The 23,404-nt window shown below is 52.6% G+C and overlaps 9 protein-coding genes across 9 annotated transcripts; 6 read left to right on the top strand and 3 right to left on the bottom strand.

Annotated features, from left to right (window-relative positions):
• Window positions 1–226: 226 nt before the first annotated feature.
• Window positions 227–1,614, top strand: BO97DRAFT_478238 (putative acid phosphatase; the record flags this gene model as incomplete). The annotated part of the gene is made up of 4 exons (XM_025700613.1): window positions 227–418; window positions 482–1,345; window positions 1,397–1,504; window positions 1,557–1,614. 4 exons carry the CDS (start codon window positions 227–229, stop codon window positions 1,590–1,592), a joined length of 1,200 nt encoding a protein of 399 aa, XP_025550968.1. The 3' UTR covers window positions 1,593–1,614.
• A 397-nt stretch (window positions 1,615–2,011) lies between these two features.
• On the bottom strand, window positions 2,012–3,263 carry BO97DRAFT_470685 (NAD(P)/FAD-dependent oxidoreductase). Its single transcript, XM_025699973.1, has 2 exons — window positions 2,785–3,263; window positions 2,012–2,711 (listed from the first exon to the last, which is right to left on the bottom strand). The coding sequence occupies exons 1-2, from the start codon at window positions 3,189–3,191 to the stop codon at window positions 2,120–2,122; spliced, it is 999 nt and encodes a 332-aa protein (XP_025550967.1). The 5' UTR covers window positions 3,192–3,263; the 3' UTR covers window positions 2,012–2,119.
• An 871-nt stretch (window positions 3,264–4,134) lies between these two features.
• Window positions 4,135–5,147, bottom strand: BO97DRAFT_425112 (uncharacterized protein; the record flags this gene model as incomplete). The annotated part of the gene is made up of 3 exons (XM_025697044.1): window positions 4,135–4,548; window positions 4,608–4,846; window positions 4,907–5,147. The coding sequence occupies 3 exons, from the start codon at window positions 5,145–5,147 to the stop codon at window positions 4,135–4,137; spliced, it is 894 nt and encodes a 297-aa protein (XP_025550966.1).
• Window positions 5,148–5,842: 695 nt separating this feature from the next.
• Window positions 5,843–6,943, top strand: BO97DRAFT_346220 (uncharacterized protein; the record flags this gene model as incomplete). The annotated part of the gene is made up of 5 exons (XM_025691800.1): window positions 5,843–5,968; window positions 6,024–6,347; window positions 6,410–6,477; window positions 6,549–6,631; window positions 6,705–6,943. The coding sequence occupies 5 exons, from the start codon at window positions 5,843–5,845 to the stop codon at window positions 6,941–6,943; spliced, it is 840 nt and encodes a 279-aa protein (XP_025550965.1).
• A 598-nt stretch (window positions 6,944–7,541) lies between these two features.
• BO97DRAFT_346373 (GNAT family N-acetyltransferase) lies at window positions 7,542–8,397 on the top strand (the record flags this gene model as incomplete). The annotated part of the gene is made up of 2 exons (XM_025691805.1): window positions 7,542–7,968; window positions 8,087–8,397. 2 exons carry the CDS (start codon window positions 7,542–7,544, stop codon window positions 8,395–8,397), a joined length of 738 nt encoding a protein of 245 aa, XP_025550964.1.
• Window positions 8,398–8,760: 363 nt separating this feature from the next.
• On the top strand, window positions 8,761–10,119 carry BO97DRAFT_405866 (uncharacterized protein). The gene is made up of 4 exons (XM_025695292.1): window positions 8,761–8,855; window positions 8,905–8,933; window positions 8,983–9,484; window positions 9,584–10,119. The coding sequence occupies exons 1-4, from the start codon at window positions 8,805–8,807 to the stop codon at window positions 9,803–9,805; spliced, it is 804 nt and encodes a 267-aa protein (XP_025550963.1). The 5' UTR covers window positions 8,761–8,804; the 3' UTR covers window positions 9,806–10,119.
• BO97DRAFT_86405 (Rieske [2Fe-2S] domain protein) lies at window positions 9,888–11,833 on the bottom strand. The gene has a single exon (XM_025701107.1). The coding sequence runs from the start codon at window positions 11,602–11,604 to the stop codon at window positions 10,192–10,194; it is 1,413 nt and encodes a 470-aa protein (XP_025550962.1). The 5' UTR covers window positions 11,605–11,833; the 3' UTR covers window positions 9,888–10,191.
• Window positions 11,834–12,215: 382 nt separating this feature from the next.
• Window positions 12,216–18,177, top strand: BO97DRAFT_346125 (putative DEAD/DEAH box helicase; the record flags this gene model as incomplete). The annotated part of the gene is made up of 3 exons (XM_025691798.1): window positions 12,216–13,101; window positions 13,452–15,012; window positions 15,063–18,177. 3 exons carry the CDS (start codon window positions 12,216–12,218, stop codon window positions 18,175–18,177), a joined length of 5,562 nt encoding a protein of 1,853 aa, XP_025550961.1.
• A 2,226-nt stretch (window positions 18,178–20,403) lies between these two features.
• Window positions 20,404–22,342, top strand: cwc2 (active spliceosome conformation promoter CWC2). The gene is made up of 5 exons (XM_025699972.1): window positions 20,404–20,747; window positions 20,822–21,012; window positions 21,083–21,094; window positions 21,218–21,296; window positions 21,346–22,342. The coding sequence occupies exons 1-5, from the start codon at window positions 20,442–20,444 to the stop codon at window positions 21,859–21,861; spliced, it is 1,104 nt and encodes a 367-aa protein (XP_025550960.1). The 5' UTR covers window positions 20,404–20,441; the 3' UTR covers window positions 21,862–22,342.
• Window positions 22,343–23,404: the final 1,062 nt, after the last annotated feature.

The raw sequence follows: 23,404 nt of genomic DNA, 5'->3' as shown, positions 1-23,404 counted from the left end.
GGACGCATTTATCTCGTCCTGAATATACCTATCGGCAGCGGAGATGTAAACACATGCGCCCCATAGGCTGGCACTATTTCGTCCGACATCGCAAAATCGAGAGAGTATATGAAGGCCACTGACGATCGTGGTGCTCGCATGCTCTCTTCCTTTCTGTGTGCCTCTGACTCGCAGTCATTCCGGATCTAATCACCCATCTGCTCTCCCCTTGCATTCACCAGGCATCATGTTCACCAAGCAGTCTCTCGTGACCCTCTTTGGCGGTCTGTCGCTTGCTCTGGCCCAGACTAACACTGAGAAATATCCTTCTGCGGCGGAGATTGCAGCAGCCAAGGCCTCTGTGCTGCCCTATTCACCTGTCTCGAATGTCAAGGGCCTTTCGTTCAACCGTTTTGTGAACATCTGGTTGGAGAACACCGTAAGTTGATTCTATTATTGCTTCAACATTTCAGCCGGCATCGAACGTGACTGACTCTGCCAGGACTACGATGTGGCTGCTGGCAACATCCATCTGGCTGAGCTGGCTAAGAAGGGTGTTCTGCTCAGTAATTTCTGGGCTATCACCCACCCTTCGGAGCCCAACTACTGTGCCTCGGCCGCTGGTGACACCTTTGGTATGGATAACGATGCCTTTCAACATATTCCCGCCAATGTCTCTACCATTGCAGACTTGTTCGATACAAAGAACATCGCCTGGGGAGAGTACCAGGAGGGTCTTCCCTACCCCGGCTACAAGGGTTACCGGTACCCGGAGAGTGGCGCCAACGTGTATGTGCGCAAGCACAACCCCCTGGTGTTGTTTGATTCTGTGACGGAGGACTCCCTCCGTCTGCGCCAGATCAAGAACTTCACTACCTTCTACGAGGACCTGGAACACGAGCGTCTGCCGCAGTACATGTTCATCACCCCCAACATGACCAACGACGGCCACGACTCCAACATCGAGACCTCCGGTGCTTGGACCTACAACTTTCTCTCCAAGCTTCTGGAGAATGAGTACTTTACCAAGGACACACTTGTCATGCTGACCTTTGACGAGACCGGCACGTACAAGATCGGCAACAACGTGTACACCTTCCTGGTTGGTGGAGCCGTGCCGGAGAACCTGCGCGGTACCACCGATGATACCTTCTACACGCACTACTCCGTCATCGCCTCCATGTCCGCCAACTGGGGTCTCCCTTCTCTGGGCCGCTGGGACTGCGGTGCCAATCTGTTCAAGTGGGTAGCCGAGAAGACCGGTTACGTCAACTACGAAGTCGACACGACCAGCTTGTACATGAACGAAACCCATCCCGGCCCGCTCTCCGAGAACCACTACAGCACCTACGCAGCTGGCTGGCCTGTCCCCCTCACCCAGGGTACCTGATCGGCCGGCCACGGCATCCTGTCCCAGGTCAAGAAGACCTGGAAGGGATTGACCGCGACCTTCAACTACACTGCGCCCTTCCCTTACGACTCCAAGAGCAGCAGCAACCTTGGTGTCTCGTACAGCCGCAAGCTGGTAAGTCTCCTGGTCTTTGGTGCTTTGGACTATACTAACCATTTGACTACAGAAGAACGGCAAGGTTGAGTCCGGTGTTTCTGCATGATGTGTACGATCTTCTTATTTATAGCGTATGAATGATTTTATAAAAGCATGAGCTAGCAATTCAATTGAAATTCTGTATCAATCGTGCAACAACTGTACATTTCTCGAATACCTTCTCAAACAGCATTATTCACCATTACCCTTACTGCGATGTGGCCGATGCGCAAAGGTTATATCTGCATGTGACTGAGCTATCCTGCATTGCGTGGCGTCGCAACCGCAGCCTCGACTCATCGTGGCAGCGGGGCGAGGTGCATATAAGCCTTGCTCCCACAAATTCACCCCTCCAGGATATGTTGGTCCGGGCGAGGGTGAAAACTAGGGCTGGGGTGGGTTGATGGATGTTGTGGAGGGTGTCTGGGATATGTCTACAAGTATTAGTGTGGTGATGGTAGTTTGAGGTCGTATAGAATACAGACTGCTTATCATAATTCAAAACTACTTGACTCTACGCATCCTCTGCAATTATTCCCCTCTCTCAATACCTAAGTAGATAGACTACAGTCCACCCCATGCGAATACCCTCCACTAAAACAAAGCCGGATGCCCAAACCGCTCCGCAACCAACTGCGCCGACGCCGCCACCGCCGCATTACACCCGCTGGATATCGCCCCAGCGACCACCTTATACGGGGTAATACAGTCCCCGGCCGCGAACACCCCGCGCACGCTCGTCTGATGCACCGGCGCCGGCGCCGCGACGTCCGCCACCTCCGGTAGGGGACTAGACGCCATCGCCACGCCCAGCTGCGCGGCCAGCGGGCTCCGCACACATGTCAGCGGGTTATGCACGAGGAAGGTTTCGGTGCCGGTACTTCCGTCTTCGAAAAGCAGTTCGATGGAGTTCGGTTCCGTTTCCTCGGATGGCAGCGCAAGACGCGCGATCGGCCGTGCGTCCACACGGAATACCCCCTCGCTTCCCTTGCTAGCTAGCAGGGCTTTCAGCTCGGCTGCGAGCGTTTCGGCGCCGTGCGTGTAGATCGTTACGTTGGTCGCCAGCTGCGCGGCGTTCTCGGCTTGGTGAAGTGCCATTGGGATGTTGGCGGCGGTTTGGATGGCCAGGACCCCTGCGTTTGTTGCGGGGTGGTCTTCGCGGCCTTTGCAGAAGAGGCAGTGGTAGCTTTTTTCCGTTAATCTCTTTGGAGGTTTTGGGGGTAGGGTGGATAAGGTGGATGGAGAACGGTGGTACGTACATCCGCTTCCCCCATGCTTCGGCGTATCCTGGGATATCCGGGTAGATGTCCTTGGACCCGGTGGCCAGGATCACCTTCCGGCCGGTCCAGGTGTTGCCGTTGGCGTCGGCTGCGGCGAAGAGCGGGAGGGGGTCGTTGTTGTCGAGCTGCTCGAGCTTCGTGATGGTTACGTTCTCGAGCTGCACCGTCCCGTACCGCGCGATCTCTTCGTGGGCGGTGCTGCGGAACTCTGCGGGGTCTTTGTGGTCCCAGCCTGGGATCATGTGCATGTAGGGGGAGGTTTTGTTGCGGTACTCGTGGTTGTCGAAGAGGATCGCTGTGTGCAGTTGTCGGGAGAGTGTTAGGGCTGCGGTTAGGCCGGCGGGACCGCCGCCGATGATCAGCACGTCGACGGGACTGGGGGACATTGTTGAGGTAGGAATAGTAAAGGCTTGACAAGGTAGGATGGCAGATGATGCTCGAGGAGGACGTTGGAAGACGGGGGGGGATGGGTGTTTAAAAGCTCACTATGTAGGAGGGGAAGGGGCGTCAGCAAAGTGCACACACCTGAGGGCATCAGTAGGTGGGCCGACAGAGGACCAAAACAGGAAAGCTCGAAAGAGAGATAAAGGAATGTAGAGAATTGTCTCACAAGCCCCCACTGCCCTAAAGTCAGCACAAGTGTAAGCGCACTGAACAGAACGGAACTAGGCGATCGACCCCATGTCGCCGATGCGGACCCCATCCCTGTTCAATTGCCCACCAAGGTAAAGACATACTTTTGTGAATTGCCGTCTTAGCCGACTTCTGGTGTCTCTTTGTGCTTCGTATTGTGTCTGCTGAAGTATAAGAGGGTCAGTTAGATTCGCCCTCTTTGCCAGCATCAAGCGACTCCAGAACGATTCAGAAAATTCCTCTCTGCTTTCGCCGAACCATATCAAATCTTGACGTCTCTGCCTTACAAATCTGTACACAGTATGTACCCTGTTCTGAGTCCCCAAGCCGATGAGACCGCAGGCTAATTAAAATTGAGATGCGCTTCCTCGCTGTGTGTCTCGCTCTCTTCTTTGCAGCCCCCATCATGGGTACACCGATTGCTCTACCTGAAGCGGAAGCCGCACGCGATGTTTTTGAGAAGGAATCTATGGTGATGGAGCCTGTCAACTGCTGCTTGTAATTCTAGGCCAGGTGTTGGAATCTAACCAGGCAGGAGAGGCAGGTGGCGGAGCACTAGGTGCAGAAGGTCATGGTTCTGTCTCTTGTACGCTGTGTTGCTCGCACTAGCTAGCCGTCCAGAAAATTGGACTGAACTGAAGAAGTCACGAATTTGCATCCAATCCTAAAAGACCCAGTATCCAGCATTGCAGGCCCTCACTCCACGACGGGCCACGGCATCCATGCATCCGGATAGCCAAAGTGCTCTCGTATCCTTGGCAGGTAAGGCGAATCATTAGGACAGAACTTGAATCTCTCGAGGTTGGAGACGTGACTGTCTCCAGGATAAACGTAGCGGTAGCAGGGGTCATGGTCTTGCACAAACTCCTCGAGCTTGTTCCAATCGCGACACATTCGTTGCTGGCCATCTCCCGGCCGAAAGCCATGCACATCATTTAGCGGCACATATCGCGGTGTATCATCTGCCGTGCACATTGTTTCCAAGCGGATGCTGTCGAGGCAGTGCAGTAGATGTGGGTAGTCAATGCTTTGAGGCCTGCCGTCACGGAACTCCTGAAGTGAGATAAAGAGGTTACGCTGAAGCGCGTAACAGGTGGAAAGGTTATCCTCCTGAGCCTCAATGCAGTCTATGCAGATGGGGCGGTGCGGGGTCTTGCAATCAAACTTACCACGCAGTGTAGAATGTGATGTGCATTCAGGATGTATATGCTTTTCTCGACATCCCAAGGGAAAGGCTGAGACTCCGGAAGCCCCATTCGCCGCGCTTCATCCTTCCGCAGCGCAATAATACCTCGTTCCCAAGGAATATCATTGTCCCAGAGCTCGTCCACCGAACTTTCGTTTGAGTCGCCGTCGCTGAAGGCGGTTTTCCACCATAAGGTATCAGGCTTCTCCCACTGGAGCTCCGCTTCTCATTCGATTAGTACGAGTGCAGTAGGCCGACTTAAGGGACATGGGTCTCGCTTACCATAAGGTGTGGAAACAGCGCCATCGTGGCCGAAGGGGTCACGACTTCGAACAAGCCCTGCGGCTAAGAAGATATTGAGTGCAATCGAGACCAGGGCTAGAGCGGTGACAGCGCGTGACTTGGCACTAATACCAACAATGAGGCTGGAACACAAGCCCCCGCCTGCTTTAGCTGCATGTGCCTGCTTGAGATCACACTCCTCCACTGTAGAGAGTAGTCCGTGTTCCTCTTCGTTCTGCATCTTGGTCTTCTTGGTCTCAATAGTCGCGCGCTGGTCTAGTCAACAGGCTGCTGAGAAGTCAGACCCGAGCCTTAAAATACTGCGCGCTGCAGCTTGAATGACGCTAAGCAAGGCTCCATTTCCCAATCCCCAACCCCTCACAGCTCTTCGCAACGAACTTACCCTGGTTGCCAACATTTGTCCTTCAGCAGGTGTTGTATTAGCCGGACAACTCCTTGGCATCGCCAAGTGTCGTGTGAGCATTGGGGGCGCAGTTCATTGAGTGCAGGGTGAACATGGAAAATACCATTAGAGAAGCACATACATAAACATTCATACGTAGCCATCGTTGTTCGGCCCCAGATCACAAGTTCCGGCCCATCTTATCTATTCCCTTTGCATTTTCACCATCATCATCATCTTCTCCAAGAAGAAGCTGCTTCTTATCAACTTTGTTTTTCACCATGGGCGCAAATAACCACTGGACCAAGCAGCCTTTTGCCTTTGCATCAGAGGGAGAGGTTCTTGCCGCGGGAATTGTCCTTCCTGTGGTCTGCACGACTTTTACTGGACTGCGCATCGCTACCAGATTGCGCCAAAAGGTCGGCCTGTCGGTTGATGATTGGTGTATAATTCCAGCGGCGGTAGGAATTGCCTCTTCCTTTGTTTACACTTTTGGAAACTGACATTACCTGCTCTAGCTCCTGATTGTGGGGATGGGAGTGTGTTTCATCTGTGGTTATGCGCAAGGTATTATGGGTTATCCCACGCCATATCCAGCGGGGAGCGATCCTAACGCCGCAATGGCCACGTATATGTCAGCCTATGAGAAGGAGGCCAAGGTATGTATGGTTACCCTCAACTCGCTTACCGGTCTCCTAACGATTTGAACGCTAGATCGAGTTCTATTTCCAACTGTTTCTCATTGCTGCCCTTGGACTCATCAAACTGGCCATCACGTTCTTCTATAGGCGCATGTTCCTGGTCCACAAACACACTCGCATGGACTTTGTGTTCCATGTGCTGATTGGCACCTTAGTTGCTTGGACGCTGGCGTTTTTCTTGCTGTTTTTGTTCGGGTGCAAGGAGAAGATCTATCTCCATTGGGCGCCTCTCGACGAAGTCAAAAGCCAGTGTGGGAACGCGCTTGCGGCGGAGGCAGCACTGGTGATTTCGGATTTGATTACGGACTTGATGATCTTTCTCCTGCCTTTGCCCATTGTGCGTTTTGCCAAAGTGGTCCGAGGACCGTTGGGAGTGGCTGCTAATGTTTCCAAACGCAGATCTGGAGACTCCAAATGCGGACCGGTCAGAAATTAGCGCTGACGGGCGTCTTCTGTGTTGGGTTCATGTATGTTTGTGTATCAATCATTCCCGGGTTTGCTAGTTGCGTCTCCGCTAACATGTGCCAACCCCCCCCAGGGCAGTGATCGCGTCGGTCGTAAGACTGGCCATTTACCTCATTGTATATGATATTGGCTACGATGCCAGATATGATCTCAATCGTGAGAATCCCATGCCCCACTCTTGCCAAGAACCTTTCCCTTGGCTAACTGCGGCTATCATTGCCGGGCACAGAAACGGTGACCACCATGTTGTGGTGGAGCATGATTGAAGCGGCTCTGGGCCTTCTGGCCTCCTGTCTTCCGGTGATCCGGTCATTGTTCAACGAAAGCAGCCTGGACGAGCTCACTGCCTGTCTACGCGCGCGACGCATCCCCAAGCGGTCGGTTCTTCTGCTGGACTCCCTTACTGTTAGCCACCCGACCAGCACCCCATCTCTTCCCGACTCCACCAAAGTGCATAGTGTTGTGTAGGCGGAGCGTTGAGCGCGAAGGATAAGTCCAAATATCGGTCGCAATTAGTCTTTGAATCTCCTCCACGCGATTGGGCGTCGTGGGTGTTGGGGGGAGGGCGGGGGAGGCAAGGAATGCTTAAGCGTCTTGGAGGAGTAAGCACTAAGAAAGTGTGGCTTTACCAGGGAAATTGCCGACTTCCCGTCAGGCCCGTGAGGGCTTTCTTGATGCAGTGGGGCCTGGAGTTGAGACGCGGGCCGACCCTTGTAGATACCCTAGTTAATGCACGTGCACGCTGTCAGCAATCTCGTCATCCACATTTCCTGTCTGGGTGTTAACACTGAGGCCATTGAGACAGACTCGGCGAACCCCCGGCCAGAGGTTCTTGACTCAGCTTGACCTGATAAGGGTGACAGGGGTATGTATACCGCACTAGTTCTGGAGAGCATTATCCGAAAGAAGTGATGATGAGCAGAAAACAGTCCTCGTGTCCCACATAATCACATAATGCAGTTACCACCAAATACAACCAAGTCAGCACTCCCGCCGTCGTCGTCGTCCGCGTTCATCTTTGGCCTTCCTCCCACCCAGAATCCCAGTCTCACCAACGACTACGTTCATGCCATCCCTGGTCATCTGTCCGGTGTCTTTGAACCCAGGCAAGGACTGGGACGACCTGATTGCCAGTTACTGGGCATCCTGGCTGAGCCCCCTGCAAGCTGTGGGCGAGCTCACATTTGCTCATCTCGGTGCTGGGACCCTCGCCGAGAAGCAAGCCCGAGCCGCGGTGAGCCAGCATCTTCTCCAAGAGGCACAGTCCAACCCACACGATACGGTGTGGATGAAATGCATCGACCTAGCCAGCGGCCGCATTGTCGCAGGTGGAATGTACAAGATTCATGATAGCGGCCCGAACCCCTACGAGGAGACGGCTGCCCCTAAGGCCGAGTGGTTTCCCCCTGAAAGCGAAAGAAGAATATTGGCGGAGGAGCTGTATCGGCAGCTGTGGGGGTGGCGGGCAAGATTGATGGGTGACAAGTTCGTGTGTAAGTGTCGGCCGTCCTTTGCCACCTCTTCTTGCATCGACTTGGCAACACCCTATCACACGATCAATGTGAAGATGTATCGCGCGATGGAAGCTGAGCATTAATGTCTTCTCTATAGGTGGGATGGCGCTTTGGGTTCTGCCCGCGTACCGGTCGTACGGGGCGGCGCGGCTCTTGCTCGAGCATTTCGTGGAGCGCATCGACCAGCTGGGCATGGAGGCTTATCTAGAAGGGACAGAGATAGCATTGCCTTTGTACCGACAATGTGGGTTCCGCGTCGTGTCGGATGTCACGATCGACGTTGAACCGCCACAGGGGAAAGAGCCGAGTTCAGATTGGACACGGCTAGTGAGCGACATCCAAGCTCATCCGGTTAAAATCATGATCCGACCAATGTCACAAAAGAGGGCAGTAGACTCGAAGCTATGATATTAGGATACGAGCGAGATGAGTAGACTGTGTATGGAAGCAGTTTCGACGGCATACTTATGTGCCTTGCGCCTAATTGATAGCGTGCCTCAGAGTTGGAATGATGATCAGACTCAGACGGTGCTACCTTATAATCCAGATCGCAGATGAAAGCGGGTGGTGTCGTCGAAAAGGCAATCGGTATAGATAGGTAGATAGTACTACCGCTAACACGACATGGTGGGAGAAGCTAGAAGTGGAAAAGTTGAAGGGATGAGGGAGAATGGAAGGAATGGAAGATGGGAAATGGAAGATCAGGCAACCCATGTGTGGAACAACCCCGCTTCTTCCTCCTACCTCCTCATCCTCTTCTAATCCATCTTCTCCAACAACAACACTCGGCCATCACCGACTGTCACTATATCATCATGCCTATCAAATTCAACTCTGTGTTCTTCATCCACCTTCTCATCACCATCGTACGTTGATCACGTCCTTCTTCAGACTCTCACTAACCTGATCCTCCAGACCTCCATCCTCGCTTTCGTCATCGCAGTGTAAGCGCCCTCACCACCACCCTAACACCCATCACTCTAACCAACACAGAATCTCCTGGACGCGAACGAATACCTTCTCTCTCCCCGTCCCCCTCAGCCTCCCCATCTTGACCACCCTCCTCATCCCATTCACCCTCATCGCCCTACCGCTAACCGTCTTCCTCGCCAAATCCACCCGCCCGAAAGTCACCCTCCTCGCCCCGATCCTCAACACCCTCCACACCGTCCTCTCCACCCTCCTCCTCACCATCGCCCTCATCTACCTCTCGCGCTCCTCGCCTATTAACGCCTGCACCCTCGACCAAACCTGGCAAGCCTTCTTCCACGCCCGCAACGCGCCCGCCATCCGCACCATCCAGGACCGCCTGCAATGCTGCGGCCTGCGAAGCATCCACGACCGCGCTTGGCCGTTCAAGGACCGCACCCACGACGATAAGGCCTGCGCTGTGCAGATGGGGTATACCCGGCCATGTCTGGGGCCGTGGCGGGCGGAGGAAATTGGGGTGCTTTGGATGGTTGTCGTGGTGGTAGTTCTTATGGGAGGCTTGAAGGTATGTTCTTCCTTTCTCTTAGCATGGCGTCGGGAGGTTATGATCTGCTTGGATTGTGCTTTGTGGAGTGGAATGGGGTGCGATGCTAAACGGCTGTAGGTCGCGTTCTGGTTCTTCAGGGTGAGAGGGATGGGGGCAAACTGGGATGCGAAGCATGATGATGCTGCGCAACAGCAGAGGAACGAGTATGAGCCGATACGGGATCGGGAGATAGAGGAGGGCGGCGTTGAGGAGGCGGAGGTTGGCGGTGGTGATGCTGCGGGAACTACCGGGCGGCTGCTGCCCCATTCCGAGTCGGGGTATGTGTGGAGACAGAGCTGATTGCGGGGATCTACAGGTGGAATGTGGGATGTGGGATGCGATTTGTGACTGTTGTGGTGGTTGCTTTATGCTAAATTGGGTATGCTATGTATGTACACGGTTTATGCTAATTGAGCTGCGTTGCTTCGCTTTGCAGGCAGTTGGTGGCGCGGATGAGCACATCTGACGCGATTGCGCTTCCTGCTTTGGTAGACCCTTGCAGCGTGAGTCGGAGGACTCTTCCTGCTGGCGTGGTCAAGCAATGTTGACGGTCGCGTGCGTGTTTGCTGGAGTTTTATCTGGTATGGACAGATTGATTTATGCCATCATGGGCGTCGAGCCATCTGTGCGTGTGGTAAGAAGGAGATTGAGGGACAAAACTGTCAGCCTCGTGCTATACAGACCACCTAAGCTCTGCCATATCCAACTAAGTTGCCGTAGTACCGCTCATCCAAGCCTGCCTGCATGCGCGCCTCGGTATTGAACGGCTCGCGCAACGCCCCGACCCAATACTGCTGCACATTGGCCCGGAAGACCTGTACCGGGTCCGTCTGCTCCTGCCCGCAAATCCACGTCAACCACCGATGGCCCGTCGTCACATGCGTAATCTCATCGTTGTGAATAATCTCTAGCGACTGCACGCTCTCCGCGTCTCCAGCCTTGCGGAACTTATCAATAGTCATCGGATTCACATCCAATCCACGCGCTTCATGCACCAAAGCAATGATACTGATGCGCGCGCGGAGATCATGCGCCGTTGCCGTAGCGGACTCCCACAGCCCATGATGTACGGGGATCGCCCCAAAATACGAGCCCATCTCCTCGAGCCGCGTCCGCAACAGCGAGAAATGCTTCGCCTCATCGTTTGCGACCTTCAACCAGTCATGGAAGAACGCCCGCGGCAGGCCCCGCGATTCGTTCGCATTGGTCCGAAAGGCCGCAAACCGCACGCAGATATCCACCGCCAGGTCGATGGCCCACTGCTCGATATTCGCCAGCGCGTGCAGCATCATGATCCGGCTCTTCTGCGTGCCTCCGCGTCCGGCGCGGGGCATCTGGCCGGGCTTGATGTCGACCAATCCATCCCGAGGCGGGATAGCCGGCAAGTTCACGCCGCTGCCGTCACCAATCTCCATCTGCGTACTCGTACCTTCGCGCTCCGTGAAGATCGCGAACAGGTGCGCTGTCAGCTCGATCTTGTGCTCGGGGTTCGACGTGTTGAGGATATGCGCGCACCAGTCGCAGACCGTCGCCTTATCGTCGAGATACTTCGCGGGCCCAACGGGGGCGGTTGCGGTGTTGTCGTCCGTGACCGTTTCAGTGGCGGCTGTGGTCCCGATCTCTTCGCCCCCCTGTTGGATTGCGTCGTCACTCTTGCCCGGCTCCCTCTTCAGCTTCATCTTCTCGCTGACGGGCTCCAGCCTGACCAGCCCCACCCCGTCCTCAGGGTACTCCAGCATCACCTGGTCCCCAAATTCCACCGCGCCCCGCACGTCCACGGCAAACGTGCACGCCTTGATCCCGACGCTCGACTCCCCCGTTTCCACGTTGAAGTCGTACGCATGCCACGGGCAGGAGACCACGTAGGCGGAATCCTCAATGTCGATGGACGAGTCCTGCATTGGCCCGCCGGCGTGCGGACACTCCGCCTCCATGGCGTAGTAGGACCATCCGTTTGCTTCGTTCTTCTGCGGCGGGGAGGTGGTGGATGGCTCGATGGTGGGGAGACGGAAGAGGACGAGGCGTTTACCGGTCGTTAGGTGGATGACATAGCGGGTTTGGGTGAGGGAGGCAAGTGGGGCGAGGGGTATTCGTGGCATTTTTGTTGATGTGTTGGGTGTTCGTGGACTCCGCAAGTAGTCTGCTAGTGGGTGGCTAGAATCGCTGGATACATGCAAAGTTGTCGCGTTCGTGATGAGGGGGACTAAAATTTGAGATCACGTGAGATGGGGATGCCGATGGCCTAGACCTCATTGGGGATGGACAGGGGGACACTAAGAGCGGGGGAGTGGAGTCTGCCTTATCGATAAGGCATGCACTTATCCCTTATCGCTTATCAGTGGTCTGTCGGCCACGCTCTTACCCACCTAGTTCGCCGTCTTCTCTATTTGATGAGACCAAAAGCTGTGTACGAGGGAGTGGTGAGTGATTCAGCTTCGTATGTTCTATAATGTATCTACTCCTGCTTTTTTTGTTTCACAAGACGTGGGTTGGCAACCGCTGGCAACGCTACCTCTTTCTCCAAGCTCGGTGACTTCCAGGCTACCGGCACTGCTGACCAGATCTTGCTATAGCGAATGAGGGTGGAAATCCCTGTCAATTTCTACCCTTAGCTTCTCCCACTTGGCCAAGGCTGCCATACAAACAGGGAACATGACACTCCATCATCGCCATTCCCAAGCCAGGCCTTGTGGTCAGCTGACTTTCTGTCATGCCAACACACCCCTTAGCCTTCCTTCACCTATCCGGTACCATATATCTGGCGCTGTCACTCTTCTCGTTGCCTCGAAGACTCTGGGAATCTCAGTATCCAAGACAAGTTCAGCTTATCACTATACTCTTGCACGAACTAGATAATGTCAATCAAAATGTCCAAGCCCCCAGGGTTGCCAAGCAACTCCAAGTGGGATTTCCTCTTCGAACAGTAAGTCCAGTCCTTCTCATTCCTAAGTATGAGCCTCAACTAACCACTAACCTCAACAGGAACAAGATCTCAACCCCACGGATTATCGACCTTGTCGGAGACTACGCTGGGGACGAGCTCTTCATCTTGGAAGGTGACTCGCTCCTGCGTCGCTCCTTCTCCGACAGCCAGCTGGACTTTGACCCTGGATTCCAGCTGCTTCATGCCACCTACATTGTAGAAAGGTTCCTCGCTCAACTCCACCAACGAAAATGTCATTTCCATGTCGTTTTCTTCTCAGCCCATTCGGAAGCATGCATTCCACCACACACCAGCTCCGGAAACCGATCGAAGTATCGCGTGGCTCGTGAAACCATAATTCAGCACCTGGCTCGGCACATGCCAAAAGCCATTCCATCCATACAGATTCGTCGCTTTGAGATGTATGACTGCAAGGAGTTTTACGATTACCTTGTCGCATCCCGTGCGTACTTCATCATGTGCCATGATGGCGAAGTTTCGAAGCACAACCAATCTCCGGTTAAAGGACCTGAAAGTTCTGAAGACCTCTATGTGTCTGATGAGCAGGATGACGATTCTGTGTGGGAGGACGACGAGATACCTCATGTTACACGACCGGAAACCGGGGTCAAGGGGAACAATGCCGCCGCGGCCAGTGCTGCCCAGTTTCGAAGTTTCATGAATTGGTCCCTAGTTCATGGCTACACTATCTCCCTCATCAATAGTCTCGAATTCCGGGACACCAAGGTAACTTGAGCTTGTAATCTTCAGCATCCGAGTGCGTTTACTGACACGAGCAGGTCATTTCCACAGTCTTCGAGGGCTTGCTGATGCCTAGACAAAAATTATCAGGCGACATGAATGATTTGAATTTGAAGTCTGTGTTGAATGAGACAATCCAGGCGAGCTCGAGGAGCAACGCGATCGGGGCGACTGAGATGAGTCTCGGCATGCTATCGGCTCTTGGCCTCGGTCAACGCGATGAGGTTACGACATGCCAGCTAAGCGAGCAAGTCAGGACAGGCTTCCAGAAGACTTACCTAAAGGTCCCTACCACGGAGTTGACTCAGCGTGAATGGGTTTCAATCCTCACTCTGAGTGCTGCATGGGACTCGGGCCACCAAAGTGGGCAGGACACAGACGCAATGCATGCTTTATTACTGCATGCAGTCATTCTGCGCGACTGCCATCTCTGCGATCGCCCTTGTCGTTCCGACATTCCTCTCCCTGTGTCGATAGCTTATCTGGAATTGTACAATGACCTCGCGCTCACCATTCTGCAATCTCCCTTGTGGCAAGAAGTCTTCTCGAATGAGGAGATTGTGTGTGATTTGGCAGATATGATTGACGGGAGAATCCTTTCTGCGATCTTAAATAGGAGCCGAGAATCAACAATGGCAATGTTGAACAACCACGGGGTAACGAAGAGATATAACTTGCTCGTATCAGTACTCAACGGCATCTGTCAAGCAGAGATATTGGTTTACATTTCCCCAGGAAACAGTGTCGTTGCAAAATACTGCCAGGACCAGGACCACAAGCAAAGCGCAGCACATTCGGATTCCAAAGACTCCTCAAGTATGTCAGGCTCTGTCATGACTTTCAGTAACCCTGTTTTTGATAGACATCTGAGCCCCATCTCCCTGAAGATTCTATCTTCTGCTGCTGCGAACTCAAGTTTCTCAATGTCTATACCCTTTGAAGAACGAAAACATTGGCATTCTCAGCGGGACTTGGACCCAAAGCGACCTGCCCCAATGTCGTGGAGGGAGCAGCGTCGTGATCAACGCTTTATGAGGGATATAACGCAGTATGCCATTAGTCTCACAAATGCGACCGGTGGGATTCTGCAACGTGAGAGCGTTGTGCTCAAATCTAAGAATGAAGCGAAACCGAAACCTGCAAACAACCACGGGAAGACTGATCGCCCAACAGCACTTCATCCATCAGCTCAGCTGTCAGAAAAGCAAGAGAAACTTCTTGAAAGGCAAGCAGAGAAGTGGCAGACACAGCGCAGGATCCTTGACAAGGAGCCAAGTCATGACAAGCGATATGTGAAGGCGAAAGCCTATCTTGAGGACTTATCGGAAGAGAAGAGAGGTCTTGTTGAAGCTGAAGTACTAACGTACTTGATCAGCACTTTGATTCGTCTCTGGCGCGAGCGATGCTCTGGCGGTGAGAAAGCTCAAGCTATGGCGGTAGTGGCCCTCATATGGCACAATATACTCCAAATTGCCAAGGCGCAAGTGGGTATCACACAAGACATTGCTCGTTGCATGCTGAACACTTCAACGGCTTTGGGGCTTCCAAATGTCAAGCTAACACCTCACGACAATCGCCCTCTCTCATTTGAATTTGCATTGCGAGGAGTCAAAAGTGAGAACTTACGCACAGGCCTGTCACCCCGCGAGTTTCAGCTTTTACACGCAGGACCGTTCCTCGACCGCAACATGGATTCAGCACCGGATTCCAGGGTAAGGGGATTTGAACCTGATCGATGGCAAAGAGACATCCTGGATCAGATAGACGCCCGAGCAAGTCTTTTTGTGGTTGCTCCCACAAGTGCAGGGAAAACGTTCATATCGTGAGTGAGATTCCAATTTTTTTTAAAGAGCCCGTCTGACATGTACCCAGATTCTACGCGATCAAGCAGATTCTCCAAAACAGCGATGACGATGTCCTCGTATATGTGGCACCTACAAAAGCCCTTGTCAATCAAGTCGCCGCTGAGATTGAGGCTCGGTTCACCAAGAACTACAAACACGCTGGGAAGTCTGTTTGGGCCATTCATACTCGTGATACTCGGATCAACAACCCGACAAAATGCCAAGTACTTATCACTGTACCCCACATTCTACAGATCATGCTACTCGCACCAGGACATGCAAACTCATGGTCCTCGCGGGTGAAGCGGATCATTTTCGACGAGGTGCATTGTATAGGTCAAGCCGACGACGGCGTGGTCTGGGAACAATTACTTCTCCTTGCACAATGTCCAATAATTGCGCTCTCAGCTACCGTTGGGAATCCGGAGGAGTTTAGTAGTTGGTTGAGCATGACTCAAAGGGCCAATGGTCTTGACTTGAAAACGGTCGAGCACAAGACTCGCTGGTCGGACTTGAGGAAGTACACTTATCATCCACCAAGCAAGTTTCATTTCGATGGCTTTTCGAAACCCATCAATAGCAGGTCGCTTGGTCTTGACGACTGTCCCGCTATGGCTTTTATTCATCCAGTTACGGGTCTCGTTGACCGCTCCAGGGGTATTCCGGAAGATCTTTCTCTTGAGCCGCGCGACTGCTTGACGCTCTGGCAAGCCATGGACAAGCATCAAACAAATAATTTTCCTCTTGACCCCTCGCTCTCTCCCTCAGCCATGCTGCCAGAACTTATGACCAAAGCCGACGTTTCCTCTTTTGAGGCTAAACTAAAAACCGTTCTTGGAACATGGATGGCCGACTATGACTCGCCGTTCGACACTGTGGTAAAAGAGCTATCAGAAAGTGCTCGAAGCAAAAACACAGCCATCAGCCAGTGCTCCTCATTTGCAGACCGTGGTATATCGACATCCGTTGGCTGGGACGGCCTGCTAGAGACAACACTACCGCTCATATGCGCCCTTTCTGAGCAAGACGCTCTTCCAGCACTCTTTTTCAATTATGACCGGGGTTGGTGCGAGAAGATCTGCATGCATGTTCTTATCCAATTGCAAGAAGCTGAAGAAGCGTGGAAAGGCTCCAGTAGAGACTGGGCCAAGAAGCTGGCTGGCTGGGAAAACTGGAAAAGATCTAGCTCAAAGCGTGCGACAAGAGCCACAAGTGTCAATACGATGAATATGTCACGAGCAGAACAAACGCGAGAAGCGGCCTCTGAGGAACCGAATCGATATGCGTCATTTGACCCACATGCGCCGGTTCCCATGTTCTCTCTCGCCGATGAAAAGAAGTTATCTAGATCGGCCTTCGCGGAATATGCCACAGAGTTGAAGCGCTTCGGTGTACCCCATAACTTCATTGACGCTTTGAGACGTGGGATAGGAATTCACCATGCCGGCATGAATCGCGCGTACCGCAAGGTGTGTGAAATACTGTTCAGGAAGGGGTACCTGCGCGTGGTTATAGCGACTGGAACTTTGGCGTTAGGCGTCAACATGCCATGCAAGACAGTCGTATTTTCAGGGGATTCTGTCTTTCTCACAGCTCTTAACTTCCGACAATCTGCTGGACGAGCGGGCCGGCGAGGGTTTGATTACTTAGGTAATGTTGTCTTTCAGGCTATCCCTGACCTAAAGATACGTCGCCTCATGAGCTCGAAGCTTCCTGGCCTTAATGGGCACTTTCCCATTACCACCAGCTTGGTCCTGCGCCTGTGCATCCTACTCCACGAGTCGGGGCAGGCTCCATTCGCGAAAAATGCCATAGATTCCATTCTCTCCAGCCCACGAATCTACCTTGGCGGTCCAGAGTCGAAACACACGGTGCTTCATCATCTACGTTTCTCGATCGAATACTTGCGACGCAATCACCTTCTCGATGGGACCGGTGCTCCACTTAATTTTGCTGGCGCAATCTCGCATCTCTACTACACGGAAAACTCCAGTTTCGCTCTCCACGCTCTGCTCAAAGCAGGCTACTTCCACAAACTAAGCAATCACATCGATGAAAATCCGGGCCGAACCCTCCGCACCTTGATGGTGGTCATGGCACACCTTTTTGGCCGGCAACCCCTTCATACCTCCGTGCTTGAGCGTCACTACCAACGCCATAAACAATCTACCTCCACCGTCGTCCTACCTTCTCTCCCCCGAAACGCCGCGCGGATTCTCTGTGGACACAATCGCGAAACTCTGGACATTTACTCCACCTACGTCGCGACCTTCGTGGACCAACACCTCCATGAACCAGATAATCGGCTCCCCTTAACCCAATTGAGACAAGGCGGCGGCACTCCAATTTCTGAGATTACCAGAGACACCATCCTCGCGCAACGGGCAGCACAGACTCCCACCCAAGCCATGATCACATCGCCCTTTGTTGCGCTTTCCAATCCGGACCCCGCAAAAAACATTGCAGACCTCTGCAAGGCCGTGCGCCAGGGTGTCTGGCTAGAACAATCGGTCATCCCTCACGTACCAGTTGAGTCCGATGGAGAGGCTATCCTTAAGAACGCATACCTCTATGACTTCTTCAAGCATGGGAACAAAAGGGCCCTGGAGACAGAGAACATGATCCGGAGGGGCGACTTGTGGTTTCGTCTGAATGATTTCTCCTTGGTATTGGCGACGATCGTGGCGAGTCTGGGAAGTTTCCTCGAGATCCATGCGCAGTCAGCAATGGGAGAAGTACCAGGTCTGGAAGTGATGGGATGTGGAGATTTACAAGAAGAAGAGGGGGGCGATGATACCGCTGATGCGGATGGGGCGCCGCTGCCTGCGATGGCGAAGGATTCTATTGGGGAGATGAAGTCAGCTAGGAGGAAATTCACATCTACATCTTCTGGACCTAGTGTGGAGGACGAAGTACCGGACAGCTGGGAGGATGCGATCCAGGACGGTGATGATATTAAGGAGGGTGCCGGTCCCGCCACTGCCCCCGAGACCTTCTTCAGCGAATACAATCAGAATGCCCAGGACCAAAGAACCAAACAGGCGGTGGCCGCTTTCAAGAGAAACGAACTACTCCGGGTTCTCAGGATGTTCCAGACGCTGAAGACGGAATTCGATGATAAGTTCCGGAAGATGTGGGCTTGATTGACTAGTAGTACTGAGTTAGATTGGTTGGATAATACACGGGATTTTCTGCTTGGCTTGTTTCGGTTTTGATGCTGAGGGAAAGTTATTTTGCGTGTTTAAATGTTTGGAGAAGAGTTTGATTTGATTGTTCTTTTTCTTCTTGATAGATTAGTGCAGAATGAAAGTGTCATGGTGCCTTCCTCATCCGCCGATGTATGTAATTACGCCTTTGGCGTTACCGTCTCCCGTAGTCATATAGATATAGGCAGCTCGGTTCCCCCGATCCTCAATAAAGGCAGCTTCTTCATCCAACTCATGTTATACACACCCTTCCCTTCCTCCCAGGAAGGATGACAGAAAGTCCAAGTTGCACGTTCTAGTATCATGTCTTTCGTCCTCGGCAATATCATGTGTGACTATTCAGAATAATCAGACACTAAGCCCTCTAATCCCATTGCATTCCGTGTCATGACATTGTTCCTTGAAGTATTCTTCTTGTGCCACACCAATTGGTCCTTAGCGAGCGCAGAGTAGCTTCGATCGACCAAAAGCATCCGATCTCCAAAACTGACTTTAAATCCAGCATCTTTGCTGTCGATTTCTCATACGAAATTAGGCCCTAGGTAGAAGAGGATTCGGTTTGGCGAATTCGAAAAGGTTGAAAAGGGCTTTTCGCACCGAGCTCAATTAGGGAAGATGACCGAGTCAATTATACATTGTCTGACAGAAGCTAGACCAACTAAGACTCGGTCTAGTTGACTGATTCAACTGTAAAGCTCTGATACGCTCTGATTACGGGCAAGGTAGTATACACGCGCGTCCTATGACGTCCCTCGGATTCGTGATACTTCGAAAGGAAGAGATAAAACATGGAATAAGAAAAAATGGAGAGCCTCATCGGCTGAATTTGTTTTCTGTCGGATCATGAATCAGTCCAACTCACTATCTTCATGATAGAAGTCACCTGCAGAAGGTTGCGGAGATCACGTTAGAGCCCAGGCTTCTACCCTATCTTCCAGAACTGAACATTGCTCAATTGGACGAAGTCAAACGTCCCCTCCGCCAGAGTTGCAGTGGACCACGCCAGCTCCGTAGATGCCGGCGGCTCCGACTCACCGTACCATTTAACCATCAGGTGCTGGAGATGGCCGTTCAACAGAGTCTGAAGGGCATCCTCGCCGCTTTGGTACTCGGGGCCCCGGTCGAGCAGGACGACCCGGATGAGAACATGATCAGGCGATAAAGCGAGGTACTCGACTTCTGGGAATTCATGTAGAACCACATCTAGCAGTGCCTCTTGGATTCCATAGAAAATGTCAGGGATGCACGACGTGGTCGTAGAGGGGACCCAGAAGTCAGCGAAACGGCGGCGCCGGAGGATATCGTTCCAAGACCTGAGTTCGTTGGACATGGTTGCAGTGCTGGGTCAAGTCTGAGACTCCGCGCAGGCTCAATTCGATTACTCATGTCTCCGTCCGAGGTGTCTTATTTCTGGGTTGGTGGCTTGCTCCAAGGGGATGCAGATGCGGGCTCTTTTATTGAACGATTCACTCTCAGGATTATGGATAAACTACACAATAGTACGGCAATCTCCGATACGGTTGCTTGAGTTCCTACAAATAAGACACGAAGCCAGCCCCGAGCTGAACGGTTCAACCTTCGGGGTGCAAGGTACGAAAGAATCCGTCCAGCGGAGAAGCTCGATTAGACGGGAGTTACATCTTCGCGCTTTGTATTCAAATCTCCTAAGAGGGTCAATCATATGGTAGGCTCCCGTGAAAGAGACTATAGATTCCGCAAGGTGAGAGGACGGCCCTGAATAACATTCTTCATCCATGTCCATACGTACGTAGGGTTCCTCAACCACGGTGTGCTCGATAGTAGAACAAAATCTATCCCACTGAAGATCTGCATACAGCGACGCATCAGATGTTGAGGGAACATCATGTGGTTTTTTGGGTGAGATCGCAAGTTTTTTCAATGTTAGCGGTGCTGTTTCTCCAATGTGTAGGTGGACGACGTCGACGAAACGATTAATCCCTGAGGAGAGAAGTTGAGGCGCCTACGAAACGTTCGATGGCATCCATATGGCCCGTGGGTTGGTAAGCTGCCTGACTGACAAGGCATTGCTCCGGCGAACGTGTTTATCCGGGCTATCGAGTATCACGTGACTGGTCATCACCCGCGGGCGCCATCTCTTATCACTCATTGCTTGATCCCGTCGCCGCAATAATCAACCTCCAACGCCAACTAATCTCCGTCCACAACCCATCTCTTCCACCATGGCTGACGCTGACACTACGCCGAAAGACCCGAGTCCACCGCCTGACGCTGTGGTTAAGAAACGCATCATCCGCAAGAAGCGACGCCCCGCGCGCGTCCAGATCGAAGCCGACAAGGCCAAGGAGATCCAGGCTCAGTTCCAGCCCCAGTCCGGCACAACCTACAATATCTACTACAACAAATGGGCAGGCGGAGACCGGGAGGATTACTCACAGGCGGCGGCGAAGACGAGGTGTAATCTCGCCCGCGATTCAGGGTACACCAAGGCTGACGCGCAGCCCGGCGCGCACATCTGCCTGCATTTCGTAAGGATTCTTCAAATTCCTCGTCTGGGACTTCAGAGACACCATGCTAACCTCGCTGCATTTTCTGCTCGCAGGCTCGAGGTCTTTGCCACCGTGGTCAAGACTGCGAATACCTTCATCGCCGACCGACGATCCATGACATCACTCCTCCTCAGATGGATGTTTTCGGGCGCGAGAAATTCAACGACTATCGGGATGACATGGGTGGTGTGGGTAGCTTCCTGCGTCAGAACAGGACGATCTATGTTGGCAAAATTCATGTCAGGTATGACTTCCTGTTCACTTCGGCTTAAGTGTTTCCGCGCGCAATTGACTAACCTGGAGCTTGCTTCTAGTGACGATATCGAGTAAGCAACTTTCCCTTCCACTTTCACAAAAGTATTATCCGAAATACGCGGCAATGCTTCCTGCTCTCTGCAGGGATGAACTATGGTGCTTTTCGATGAGGATGCTGACCAGGTACACAACAGGGAGGTAGTGGCGCGTCATTTCGCGGAATGGGGCGAGATTGACCGGATCAGAGTTCTGACCAGCCGTGGTGTTGCATTCGTACGTGGCTTACCACATTCGCTCTTACTATGGTTGCTGACAGTTCCAGGTCACCTACAAAACCGAAGCTATGGCCCAATTCGCGAAAGAGGCAATGGCGCACCAGAGTCTCGACCACAACGAAATTCTGAACGTCCGCTGGGCCACGCAGGATCCCAATCCCTTGGCGCAAAAGCGAGAAGCCCGACGCATCGAAGAGCAAGCCGCGGAGGCCATTCGCCGCGCTCTGCCGGCCGAGTTTATCGCCCAAATCGAGGGCAAGGATGCCAACGCGAAAAGACAGAAGACCAGCTACGACCTCGAGGGCTACGATGAGCCGGATCAGGTGCGCTTTGCCGTCGGCTTGCAGAAAACCGAGGATAGCCAGCCAGAGCAGCTTGCACTTGAGGGAGCTGAGGAGCAGCGCGGACAGGCGGTAATTCCTGGTGCGCAGGCCGAGCAGGGCGGCATATTCTCTAGTAGTACGCTAGCCGCACTAGGCGCTGCTCGTGCTTCGGTTTCCTCGAAGCCTCAGCAGGTGGCCTCGGCACAGCCGTTGGTGGCGTATGACAGCGACGATGAGTGAGGCATACAATAGGCATCGGCCTACTAGTAATTGAGAAGCTACACGGGAACATTGTGTTTTTGCTTCAGCATTGGAGGTCATCGAACATTTCACCAGCAAACAATGGCAACTGTCCGGATTTCAGACTTCGTTGCGGTGACTCTCCACCTTTCATTGTCTGCAGATGCATGACCTTTTCCCTACGAGCTCGGCCACTCGCAGGGCATCCGGCACCAATGACGGATTGGGTGCCATGTAACACAAAATGACGATGAAAATTGTCAGTGGCTTCGATGAGCGGTATATGACATCTTATGTCTTAGCGGGGAGAGGTCTGAAAAGCAGACAATGTCAACAGGCACGAACGAGGCATCGCCGAATGAGGTGGTATTCCGCGGCGGAGCATCAAAGCCACCATAAACAGACAACCAATATAATTTTTACAATGATCAAGCCACAACAATACTGTCTCAAAATTGTTGACTATGTATGATACCCATATGATGTTCCGTAGGTTTGAAATGATGTGCTGACGGTCAGCCTGAGAAACACTTTCTATATGCTAGCTAGATAATGCCATCGATTTTGCACTCATGTTATTCTATATTGGAGTCAAATGCAAGAAAAGTCTGACAGCAACACAAGAGAGACAAGACTTCCGAAGGAAATGATGTAACTCATGAGGAGAGAAGGACTTGCTGCGTTTCCACGATCGGTACCGCGAACGGGGAGGTCAGATACTTCACTTACAACCGCCATCGCGCAAGCGACCGAATACTTTCCGGGGAATCAATGATGAGCGGAGCTGACTTCTAATTGCATATAGATGGTCAGCACTACAACATATCCCCGTCGTGCAACACAAGAGACAGTCAGTAATGCCAAGTCGGTGTCACCTGCATCCATGCACGTCAAATTGTCCGACTTAGCAATCTCTGGTACTTCTACACCGAAACATTACCCTTGTGAGGCTTGATCTGCGCTTGCGGGTTTATTGAAACTTGTCTGCTCGAAGCAAGGGGCGCCGAGCGTAAGGCTAGCGAACGGCGAAGAATCTACAGAGCGAAGTACTCGATAGGCAGACAGCATACACCCATCGCGACAGCCGTCGAGAAATCATGGAGGTGCTGCAGGCTGGACTATGCAATGAGTCCGAGACGCCACTGATAGTCTTATGCTTGCTATGATCTCTGTAAATGCTTCGGATATATTCATGTTCGACGTTGTCGAAACCGAGCTTGAGACTCATAGCAATAGCATTAACGACGCACACTGCCGATCATTCGACTATCGACAAACGATAGAAACCCTGCGCATGACAGAGCACATCTGATTCGAAAATGACCTCGACTGCATCAGATGGACAACATCGGTGCGCTCAAGAATTAGTTCGTCATGACATCAGAGATAGAGCTTCGATCAAGGATTCACACACTTAGAAAGTTTCATCCATCGCTCGCTCCCGGGTATATAACCTCGCTGCCTCCCTGCCATTCATCCCAGTTCTTCGTTATCCCAAACCATCTCCTCCATCCACACCAAGCATATCTCCCAACCCAACCCT

Source organism: Aspergillus homomorphus (assembly GCF_003184865.1).
Source record: "Aspergillus homomorphus CBS 101889 unplaced genomic scaffold BO97scaffold_20, whole genome shotgun sequence".
NCBI classification, from domain to species: domain Eukaryota; kingdom Fungi; phylum Ascomycota; class Eurotiomycetes; order Eurotiales; family Aspergillaceae; genus Aspergillus; species Aspergillus homomorphus.
Note: the sequence above shows the minus strand (reverse complement) of the source record. Positions and strands in the feature narration are given on the sequence as shown.

What these genes read in the sequence shown, in the direction of transcription:
- BO97DRAFT_470685 (XM_025699973.1), bottom strand. Translation starts at nt 3,191, where the DNA reads ATGTCCCCCAGTCCCGTCGACGTGCTGATCATCGGCGGCGGTCCCGCC. An exon ending in GAAGCATGGGGGAAGCGGAT is followed by an intron (nt 2,712 to 2,784) that starts GTACGTACCACC and finishes AACGGAAAAAAG; the next exon opens with CTACCACTGCCTCTTCTGCA.
- BO97DRAFT_405866 (XM_025695292.1), top strand. Translation starts at nt 8,805, where the DNA reads ATGCCTATCAAATTCAACTCTGTGTTCTTCATCCACCTTCTCATCACC. An exon ending in TCCACCTTCTCATCACCATC is followed by an intron (nt 8,856 to 8,904) that starts GTACGTTGATCA and finishes CTGATCCTCCAG; the next exon opens with ACCTCCATCCTCGCTTTCGT. An exon ending in CTCGCTTTCGTCATCGCAGT is followed by an intron (nt 8,934 to 8,982) that starts GTAAGCGCCCTC and finishes TAACCAACACAG; the next exon opens with AATCTCCTGGACGCGAACGA.
- BO97DRAFT_86405 (XM_025701107.1), bottom strand. Translation starts at nt 11,604, where the DNA reads ATGCCACGAATACCCCTCGCCCCACTTGCCTCCCTCACCCAAACCCGC.
- cwc2 (XM_025699972.1), top strand. Translation starts at nt 20,442, where the DNA reads ATGGCTGACGCTGACACTACGCCGAAAGACCCGAGTCCACCGCCTGAC. An exon ending in CGCACATCTGCCTGCATTTC is followed by an intron (nt 20,748 to 20,821) that starts GTAAGGATTCTT and finishes TTCTGCTCGCAG; the next exon opens with GCTCGAGGTCTTTGCCACCG. An exon ending in CCAGCCGTGGTGTTGCATTC is followed by an intron (nt 21,297 to 21,345) that starts GTACGTGGCTTA and finishes TGACAGTTCCAG; the next exon opens with GTCACCTACAAAACCGAAGC.